The sequence below is a fragment of the Nannospalax galili genome, unplaced genomic scaffold (genome assembly GCF_000622305.1).
Source record: "Nannospalax galili isolate Female #2095 unplaced genomic scaffold, S.galili_v1.0 scaffold92, whole genome shotgun sequence".
NCBI lineage: Eukaryota > Metazoa > Chordata > Mammalia > Rodentia > Spalacidae > Nannospalax > Nannospalax galili.
The window spans coordinates 549,230-560,509 of record NW_008331545.1 but is presented as its reverse complement, the minus strand read 5'-3'; the positions used below and the strand labels follow the sequence as shown (position 1 = coordinate 560,509).

General features: G+C 39.5%; 1 protein-coding gene across 4 annotated transcripts in view; it reads left to right on the top strand.

Annotated features, from left to right (window-relative positions):
* Tanc1 (tetratricopeptide repeat, ankyrin repeat and coiled-coil containing 1) overlaps nucleotides 1–11,280 on the top strand; it is a 246,680-nt gene that overhangs the window by 93,249 nt on the left and 142,151 nt on the right. For all 4 annotated transcript variants that reach the window (XM_008826685.3, XM_008826683.3, XM_008826682.3 and 1 more), the window contains exon 3: nucleotides 2,648–2,727. In XM_008826685.3, the coding sequence (XP_008824907.1) occupies nucleotides 2,667–2,727 (61 nt within the window). In that variant the 5' untranslated portion in view covers nucleotides 2,648–2,666. The remainder of the gene's footprint in view (nucleotides 1–2,647; nucleotides 2,728–11,280) is intronic.

Genomic DNA, 11,280 nt, shown 5'->3' with positions numbered 1-11,280 from the left:
CAAACTATGACTGTTAAACATCCAATAAGGTTAGTTCCACTAGTCTGGTACATTCAATTATCATGTGCTATGTAAATAAGGCTTGGGTTGAAAAACCAAATATTCTCAGATAAAACTTATCTAGATTTATATTTTGTTCCTTAAACTAGTTGACTAAACTATGACCATAGAAATTTTAAGATGATGTGTATATTATTTTTGTCTCATCCTTTATATATCATAACAAACCTAAACAGACCTTCATCACTTGCTTAGGCTTTCTCATTTTTTCTATTTTGGAAAATATCTCCATTCCCATATCTTTTTAAACATCTTTTACATTCTCATTTTCTTTGGTAGGGTCCTTACTTTTGCACTCAGTGTAATCCATTTGTCCATGTCACTGTTGAATAGCTTTTAGAGTAAAATTAAGCTCTTTTCCCCTGACTTGCTATTTATGGAGGAATAAAAAATTACAATAGATATTTGATATCCTCTTACACTTAAGACCACTGATGTGGAAGACGTGAGTATCCTAAAAACAGCTGGTCTCCCAACACAAGCAAGTAATGTATCCGGGATGAGGTGCCAAAAGTCAGTGTGGTCTAGAACTTGCTCTGTAGGTGGGTGGCATGGTTGTTCTGCTGCAAATTGGGAATGCCCTGATGATAAATTAAGGGCAGCTTCATGGACATGCTGTGGCCTGAACAGGCCAAAAAGTCAGTAAATACAGAGCTGGGCAACAGCTATCACAGACTGTGAGATGCCATGGCAAACTTATGGTATGCCTCTGCTGCTATTTTATACCCTTTTTAAAGTGTGTAGTCTTTGCTAAATTATAAACCCTAACAGCTGATTGAAGAAGAAAAAGATGATGTGTGTGCCTATTAAGTATCTGTTTTATTTTGCCTGCCCTTTTTAATTAAAAAAAAAATTCCATAGAGAAAGTTTTCCTAGGTAACCCAGGCTTGACCTGAAATTGGTGATCTTCCTGCCTCAGGTTCCTGACTGATGGTATATACCACTAGGCCCTGTTTGTCTTCCCTTCTTAATCGCACATCACTTTGCATTGTTTTCTTTAAGCTCTGATGGTCAGGAGAAACTCTTTATTTCCACAGCTCTCCATATGGAAAGATACTGTGCCCATTCAAGTAGCATTTCTAAAGCAGAATTAGGCTCTGAGCCCTGCTCCTTTTGTGCGTAAAGACTTGTTTGCAAGACGATTTAACCCTAATAACCACTATGACTTTCTCCAAATGCTGTCTAAGATATTATCTTCCTAATATCTTTCAGTTTTGTTTGTTTGTTTGCCCAAAGCTTTCACTGATCTGAGAGGAGAGGCCAGCCAGCCAGCTGTGGAAGGCAAAACCCTGCTGGAACTCTGCACATTTGGAATCAGGCCCTGCTGTTAATTAGCTGAGTGACCTCTGGGCGAGTCAGTCTCCCAGGGTCTCTGTTTCTTCATCAGTAAAACAAAGGGTTCAGAAAAATAAATACAGGCTTGGACCAATGATAAGAGAGGTCACCCTGCTTGCTTATTTTGTGATTCTGTGAATGGCAGCACAGAGCCTCCTTATCCTTCTCAATCGGCTTCTCTGACTCTCTCTGCTGGGGACTGAGGGGTGCTTGTCACACTGAGGCCATTTGAAGCCTTCAAGTTAGGGAGGCATATTTGGGAGTCCTCTAGAAGGCATTTCTCCTGCCTCCCCTTGCTCCTTCCTCCCCTTTACCCTCTCTGTCCTGGAGCAGCCTGCTTGCCTTCTGTTTTCTCTTGGTGCATCAGTGAAGTGTGCTGGATATTCAACCTACTGGGATTTCTTAGTGTTTGTGATTGTCCAGCCACAAACACTAAAACTGGGTGGGGAGATTGCTAAGGGACACTAGCTTCATGATGAAATAATGGTCCCATTGTCTCTTGCTGTAGAGATGGTTTCCAGTTTCATCTTAGGCCTGGGCCATTGTGTTGTTTTTATAAACTCAGTACAAGCCTGCTGCAAAATGCAGTTTATTCTTTTAAAAGATCCAGCAGTAATCCATAGGCCTGTTTTCCTCACCACCTTCCCTGTCCCAAAGTCATATCTATGTATAGTAAAAATGCACATGAGTGTGTACTGTTTAATCTGGCATCAGGCTTAAAATGTGTCCCTCCATATTTATTTTGCAAATGCTTATATGTTTCAATCCAATAACCTTTCAGAATGGTTCTTGTGGTTTATAATTAGTGGCATCTGTAAAACATTTTTTTTTAACCAGGTAACTTCTTCCTTATTAGGCCTAATCTTTATTTTCTGATTTTGATGAGCTTGGCTTGGCAGGCTATATTACTATGCCAAAAAGTCTCATTACTAATAATGGATGGACCTAGGTTTAGCCCCATAACCTTAATTAGATGTGGAATGTGGAGAATGCACTGTGTGTGGTTCTTGTAACTTTTATAACATGACAGTGAACTTCTGATCTCGTCATTAAAAGTTATAAAGCATTCCTGTGTCTCTAGCACCATACTTTTATTCATAGGAAATTAATATAAAACCCAAGAGTACCTTTGATATCCTGAGGGGATCTTTTTTTTTTTAAGTGTGAATTACATTTTAGGTCAATATGCAAGCGGTATTCCAATTTTTCCAATATTTAAGTCCTCTTTTTTTCCTCTTCGTTTTCTCTTTAGAGACAGAGGAGTGTTGAAAATGTTGAAGGCTGTGCTAAAGAAGAGCCGAGAGGGAGGGAAAGTCAACAAGAAGGAAGCAGGTATGTGTACAAAAATGAGTTGAGCTACCGAGGTGGTGGTGCTGGGTGGTGCTGCGTGGTGCTGGGTGGTGCTGTGTGGTGCTGCCTGGTGCTAGGTGGTGCTGCGTGGTGCTGAGTGGTGCTGCATGGTGCTGCGTGGTGCTGCGTGGCCAGATCCTACTGGCTTCAGTCTGGGTGGGTGTATGACTTTGGGAATGGCCGACAGAAGCTCAGGACAAACAGCACCCTGGAGGCTGTGAGTTGCTCAGTATATTTCTCAGCGCTTTTTTTTTTAAAGTGAGAAGTGGCTTTGAAAATTCAGTTTGAATTCTAAACCAAAGCCTCCCCCAAATGACATTAAAAGCTCATAATTTTAGCAGGCCATTCAGGTCCAGAGGCAAAGTTAAAGATTTTAAGGGATAGCAGGTGTGTTCAGGAATTTGATTTCTAGAAAGTCCTTTCCCTTGTCCCACATGCAGTGCATTTTATATGTTTGACCAACTGCTGCCTGACTGGTTCTTGTGTTTTTGAGTATCAAATTTTACTCCTAACAGGTGTAGCCCCACTTAATGCCAGACTGCTCGCTCTCATTATAAGGAGAGCAGCTTAATTTGGCTTCAGTTTCATTCCTGTCTGTAGTGTTCTGGGGCCTGTTTGGCCATTGTGACTGTAGTGGCATTGCATTCTATGTGGCAACCCTCCTCCAAGGGTATTCTGGTGCTCAGTCAGTCTTAAATTCCTATTTCTCTTGACAGAAAATCAAGGTACTGTCTACTTGTGTTGCATAATAAAAATGTTAGCTTCAAGAATTAACTGCCCTGAAAGGCTACATTTCACTCTTTAAACCCATGTTAATCTGGTCTTATTGGAGAACGGCCCTTTAAAAATTACTTAATGTCAAATGATATTTCACTTTTCATTTCTGTTAAAATATGGGTAAAGTACACTTATTACTGAGACATCACGAAGTTTTTTTTTTTTTTTGGTCTTTTTGAGACAGGGTCTCCCTGTAGCCCCAGCTGTCCTAGAACTCACTATGTAGACCAGGCTGGCCTTGAGCTCACAGAGATCTGCCTGCCTCTGCCTCCCGAGTGCTGGAATTAAAGGTGTGTGCCACCACACCCGGCTTTATAGCTAGCTTTTTAATTCAAAAGAGCTTATGTATTGTTAATCTCTGTTTCCATGCTTTTCTAAGACACTCAGTGGCCCTCTAGATGTTTTGGTTATGTGGGATATATATAAAATTTCTGCTTATTACTGATTATCCCTTAAACTGAGTCTATAAAACGGCAAACTCATCTTAAAAGTAGAATTTTTATTACAAGGTTGCTGTTAGGATTGCATTATAAGCTTCTTATTAATACCTAGGTAAACAGACACAAAGAGTAAAAGAAGGCAGATTTTAATGATATAAACAGAAGGCTACATAGTTAGCTCATAACCTTAGAAAATCAACCCCTAGCTTTGCATTATTAATTAGAATTGTTACTATGGAGAAATTTCAGTTCACATCACTTCTTTCCAGGGGCACATTCATCCTCTGCTGGGTCAAGGCCAAAATGTCTTTCTCATTATTTTTCTGAAAGCTGTTAATTTTTTTTTTTTTTTTTAAGTTTTGGCTCATCTGATACTAATTCTAGAAACTTGGTTATTTGTTTCCTTAGAAGCCTTTGTGATTTTTGGCATAAGCTTAGATCCTAAGCTGTCTATTGGAGTGGAGCTGCCAAACAAACAGGTACCCCACCCCCTCCCAGGGCCAGGGTCACAAACTCCTTATGCAGTAACAGAGTCTTTCAAAAAAGACCTACCGTTCTCTTTGACCAGTGCCAGGCTTGTGGGAAATAAGTTGAAATGATGTTCAGCACCCATGCCTTTCAGGCGGGCCAGACAGTGAGCCCAGTTTGCCTTTGGAACTTCTAGTTTCAGAACATGGGACCTGGGGTATAATCCCTTTGGTCTTTAAGATTAAGTACTGCTTTTTCTGAATCCTGTCTTCATAATAGTTCCTACACTAAGAATTCCCTAGGGTAAACCAACTAGAAAAAGTAATGGGAGCATTTTGCATAAAGCGTCTGTATGACCTGTATACCCTCCTGCTCCTAACTAGAACCTGGTTGTATTGTGTTGGGAACAAAGCAAATGGAATTTTACATCCAGATGAAGTCATGCACAAGATTTTGGTAAATACTTAAAATTTGATAATTCCCATGTTGAGTTCTGTGCCAACTCTCATTATATAATAAATAAATCATAGCTGAGTTTCTCTATAAGCTAAAGGTAGCCAGTCTCCCGAGACTGCTATGAAACCTGGGTAACAATTTTTCCTTCAATATGGAAAAAAAAATTCTTCTTGACTATTTCCAATTAAGATCAATCTTTGTTGTAAAGACAAAAGAAAATTGTCATGGGCTGGAGCTACGGCTCAGCGATTAAGAACACTAGCTGTTCTTGCAAAAGACCCCAGTTTGAGTCCCAGCACCCACATGGCAGCTAACAACTGTCCCTAACTCCAGTTCCAGGGGATCTGACGGCCTCTTCTATTCTTCATAGATTTGTATGACACCATTGTACCTTCATACATGTATGTAGTATATGCGTACACATAAAATAAAAATAAAGCAAAAAAAATTTAAAAAAGAATATTGTCATGTACTTAAGCTCACTATCATAAAAGTTAGGAAATGCTTGTCTAAAAAATTATTTTGGCCTTTCAGATTTTCTCTAGCAGTCTTTTATGCTATGCTTATTTGGAGAATTTAGAAAATATAACCACTGATTTAGATTTAGTATCTTCAAAAGAAAACAAAAATTTTCAGAAATATTATAAGAACTGTGTATTTTGTTTCATTTTTGTTGTTGTTCTTGAGGCAGGGTCTGGCCTAGCCTGGTCTTGAACCTTTTTGCCTCAGCCTCCCAGTTGCTGGGATTACAGTCCTGAGCTGGTACACCTGGCTAAATATTTACCACCACCACCACCACCACCCATTCAGCCTAGGGCTATAAGCATTCTGCCACTGAACTCTATTCCCCAACCCCTTTTCAGAAGTATTGAGAAGTTTTTCTTTCAGCTCCTGTCCCTAAAAGAATGTATCATATGTATCTAAGCTGTTTGGAAAAAAAAAAATAGTAAGTGTTGAAATTCAGGTTATGTGTATATTATAGAAAGTGAGGTCAATTAGCTGCATGAGGGAGAGGTGCTAAGGATATAGAAGCCGAGAATGCCAGGAAGAACCTCTCATCATTTTCTGCGACTTTTGGGAAGTCACAGGATCTGTATTTCAGTGTGGACTTTCCAGTGCATCCGTAAATGGGGGGGAGGGGACCACTCCTCTTAAACCTCCACCTATGCTCTGTTAAAGAAAGGAAGGAAGGAAAGAGGAAGGAAGGAAGGAAGGAAGGAAGGAAGGAAGGAAGGAAGGAAGGAAGGAAGGAAGGAAGGAAAATGATAAGAGGTGTTTGGATAGATAAAAGAAAGGGATCCGACTAAACTGCAAATGAATGGACTTGCACTGGGGAATGTCTGGGGACATTGACTTGACACAGTGGGCCTTAATCCCCAGGATAAAGTATATGGGTTCCAGTAGGTGGGTGTGGTTGTGGGAGGGTACTAGTGGGGGTGGGGCTATAAAGATGATTCCGATTGTTTGAGATACTCTGTATGAAATACAACAAAATTTAATTTTAAAAAAGTGAGGTCAAAACCCATTGGGTGAATGCTAAAATTGGAAAAATTCTTTAAAAAAAAAAAAAAAGATGACTGTGTTTTTACCTATGCTTGTAGTGGGCAAAAGGTTAGTTTCTGGAAACTGCAGAATGCAGTGTTAAAACTCTGAAATGTTTTTCTGAAAGAGTATTCTCTTTGTCCCTACTGTTCCATCAGTAAAAATGAACATTGCATTCCTCTTGAACTTGAATTCAATCTGTGAGAACAAAAATCAATATTAAGAGATGGTAGGATGACTCAGCCAGTAAAGGAACTTCGCCAAGCCTCATGGACAGCATTAGTTTGGTCCCTGGGACCCACATGCCCAGTGGGAGAGAACCAACTTCTGAAGGTTGTGTAATTCCACATGAGCACACCCTTCCCATACACATACACACACACACACACACACACACACACACACACACAAAATAAGTAAATGTAATTTTAACAGTCAGTGTGAAGCCATAATAGAGGGAGGTTAGACCAAGACATCTATTTTTTTTCTCCTTGTTTTTATGCCAGAATCTTGATCTACAGCAAGTACATGAGCTGTTGTCTTTACTTCAAAGCTCTGCAGAGCTTACCTGCCACCATGTTTCTTGATTTCAACTCATCTTTCTTATTAGATTTTTGTTAGTTATTAAATTTGCTTAAAATTAAATGCTATATTCTAAGATCTAGAATATCTGATATTAGATCTGGACCTAACAGGAGTTTACAGTGTAGGTTTTTTAAAAACTTACTTTAATTATTTTTATTTTTTATTTTTTGGTCTTTTTGAGACAGAGTCTCCTGCTGGCCTGGAACTCACTATGTAGACCAGGCTGGCCTCGAACTCTTCAGAGAGCCACCCATCTCTGCCTCCCAAGTGCTGGGATTAAAGGCATACGGCACCACACCCGGCTAATTTATTTTTATTTTTATGTGCACGAGTGTTTTGCCTATATGTTTGTAAGTGCACCTGTGTCTTGCAAAGACCACAGAAACCAGAAGAGGGTATTGGATCCCCTAAAACTGGAGTTACAGACAGTTAGTTGATAGCTGTCATGTGCGTGCTGGGAAATCAAACTTGGATCCTCTGCAAGAGCAGCCAGTGCTCTTAACTGCTGAGCCATCTCTCTACCCCAGGAAGTAGATATAAGAGCAACATAAGAAGCCACTGTCTTTTCTGTTGAGAAAAGGAGTAAAGTCCCATGTTATAATAGCAAAAAACTGTAAATAATAAGAAAAACATATACAAACTTTATATTGAAGAAAAAATATAATTCCCAGCACCCACATGGCAGCTAACAAGTGTCTGTAACTCCCCATATTTGCCCCTTCTGTAGCCTGTTTATCAATCTTGATTCCATAGAGTCATGCCACATCTAGCTCTCAGGGTCATCAGTACCTATGTTAAGTAGGTACAAGTTGAGACAGAAAAGTACTTGTGGTTAGTGTCTCAAAATACAGACTGGTTATGGAATAGTTCTTTAATGTGCCAAAATAATAGCTATTTTTTAGTCTGTCCCTTTCTACTTAATTTTGTGTGTGTGTGTGTGTTTTAGGAAGGGGGCTTATTTGAAGCAATTTATTAATAAACATTTGGTCATCACCTTTCCATCATTAAAACCCAGGTGGTTGGCTAAATACACTTGTAACAGTGTTAATTAAGGCAGTGGATAGTCTGTAAGCCTGTATGTGCACTGAATTAATCTGTTAACTTTGCATCTAATTCTTCACTTTGAATTTCAAGCAAAAGGAAGCTGTTATTCTCTAAAGTTAAAAAGCCATTGATGTGATTGTTAAACATGGTATTTTAAGCCATTTCAGGCCACAGTCTGGCTTTCAGTGGTACCTTCTAAAAATGCTTCAATACAAATGATGCTTTGTTTTATCCAGAAAATATGAAGCTGCTTTTGATTATTCTGTGCTCTACTGCCCATTTTCTGTGGCTGTGAACTATTATTTAGGAATTTGGTGCAGTGACTGTCTTGCTGAGTTGTGGGTATTTGGTATTTTTTGCTAACAGGCAAAATATTGGGCTGTGTTGCGAGCACCAAATGGAGCCAGGCTTGTTTACAGTGGAAGCAGGAACGCCGCTTTGTTCCTCAGCATTTCACAGGGTCTCTCGCCAGTTGTTCTATGTTGTCCTTCAGACATGGTGCAGAGTTCGCAAAAAGCAGACTTTGAAAAAGGAGACACACATTTCAACTTGATCACCTTCTATGTAAACATGGGACAAATTTCTTAACATCACAAAACTGCCTTACAGAGATATTATTAGGATTAAATCCAAGACTCTACAAAACTAGCTAGATTGATATCTGGTTTCTTCTACATGGTTACTACATTGTTTCTTTCTTGAGGAAACTGTAATAGCTTAAAGAAGAGAAAATAAATAAACCAATCTGACCTTAAACTTGCAGTGTACCTCAACTTTCAATTCTCCTGTCTCTGCCTCCCATGTGCTGAGAGATTACAGATGTGGACTACACTGGGCTTCGAACAAACTTTTGTTCCTTCCCTGGAAGTTGACAAGAATGCAGGACTGATCTCAGGCAAAGAATGATATTCTAGAAGCTTCTTTTTATGACTTCCTGTCCCTAAATATGGATTCTGCCATTCAGTTAAATTATAAAAATGCTTCTCTCATTCTTAACATTCCTTTATAATGTTCCTGGTAAGCTCTGAGTCATTTGCTGTGTGGTAGTTTATACTTTGAAAATATTTTCTTTTGTATTTTTTACCTTTGAGCCTCCACTAGGTAATTGCATTATATCCTTTGTATAAAATTAAACCAAAAGGTATTTTCTCTTGTAAAATTTATTTCAGGAGGTGGCAAGCAGATTTCTAAGTACAGTTTATAAAATTCCTCTAACACTTCCCTGATTAATGAAGATCTTTCCTTATGTTTTAAGGAAACGTAAAGGATGAAAGCATTAGAGAACAAGTATTGAGCATTTATCATGTGTCAGGCATCTGCACATATGGGCCATGATGGTTTCATGGTGAACTTCCTGTTTGCTGTGCAGGCATACTTGGAGAAAAGTCTGAACCCAGAGGAAGGGGGAGGCAATCATCCTGAACCTTCTTCATATGGCCAGTAGGATCTCCAGGAAGACACATCCTGCTCAGATCGTCATAAAGGATGTGGCGAAGCTCTCAAGAGTGCTTTGTCTTGAGCCCCTCTGTATGTGTATGTATGGAAAAGGAAACCTAGCTTTAGTAGAGAAATGTCAAATTAGAAACTTTTTGTTTTGTGGGGGGTTTTTGTGTTGTTTTTCTAACTAAATTTAATTTCTTTCCAAATTTTTTTCCTACTAAAGGTGCTTTTCTGTTTTAAAAAAGGCTTAAAGCCGGGCGTGGTGGTGCATGCCTTTAATCCCAGCACTTGGAGGCAGAGGCAGGCAGATCTCTGTGAGTTGAAGGCCAGCCTGGTCTACATAGTGGTTCCAGGACAGCTGGGGCCATAGGGAGACTCTATCTCAAAAAGACCAAAAAAAAAAAAAAAAAAAAAAAAAAAACCAACCAAACAAAAAAAGGCTTAATTTTGTGTAGACTTTGCAAAGAGCCTCATCTGTCTGTAGCTTAATTCCCATAAAAATTCTGTTTTAATTTTTATGTGAGTTGTTTGCACTTTGTAGCTAAGGAATTCCAGGATTTTTGTTTCTTTTCTTCAAAAACATGGAAAACTTGATTTCATGTACTCTTCTAGCAAATGTAGAGATTTTTGATGTGGATCAACTTTTGTTTCATGGAAGATGATCCAAACTTACCATTATAGCAGTCAAAGGGAATGGAGACTTTAACCAGGCAGTTGCACTGCAGTTGATGAGGATGGCCGTGTGTGTGTGTGTGTGTGTGTGTGTGTGTGTGTGTGTGTGTGTCTGGTTGTGTAGGGCTGTGTGTGTGTAACTGGTTGTGTAGGCCTGGCCCTACTGTGATCCTCGAATGGAGAGCCCTGTATTCACATCTAAAATTGTAGCATTAAAAAGTAGGAACTATGTCTTTCCATTCTCTCCCACACCCTCCTTCCCTTCAGTGACAGGCTGGTTTAAATACATCATCTCTAAAGGACCAGCATACTCTGAATTCTTGGCCTATGTTTTGGGGACCGTAGTGTTGTCTTGGAAATAAAAACCAAACAAGTACCTCAACAGATGATTTTAATTCTCTACTCTTAAGTTTTCACCACAGAGTTGCCCATATTTAAGGGGGTTTAAAAGTATCCGAGCTGTTGGATTTGATGCATGTCCCGGGGCACAGCAGATAGGAATGATGGTATCTTGATACGGAACAAGTGGTTCGGGCTCTTACCTAGAGACTTTAAAAAAAAATTTTTTTATTTTTATTCATGTATATTTATGTGGTTGTGTCTGACTGCGGGGGGTCCAGAAGAGAGTATTAAATCCCCTGGAGTTGGAGTTATGCAGATGTGAGCCAACATGGGTGGTAGGAATAGAACTCACATCCTCTGGAAGAAAAATAAATACTCGTAACTGCTGAGCTATCTCGCCAGCCCCTTACTTGAGTTTTTAATAGGTCATGGGATTGGCTGAAGGCTGAGGCTAGGAGCCTGGTTGCAAGCTACAAATTAAGAGGGGGTCACCTGTACCCTGCTGTCCTCCTGGTAATTGTGCTTCAACTTTATTTTCCCAAATTGAGCAGTTTAGATGTTAATGCATCCTCTCCTTGTGAGAGGTTTTCCCTCAGGCCCCCTTTCCCCAGAAGGTCAGTTTCTAGATAACTGGAGTTTCTTTTAGAAAACATCTTTCCAAGTAACATATACTAAAACTGTTTTGATTTTTGTTTATTGTCTTAGTCTTCTTGAGCTGCCATAACTAAACATCCTAGACGGGGTAGCTAAAACAACAGGAATTTACTTT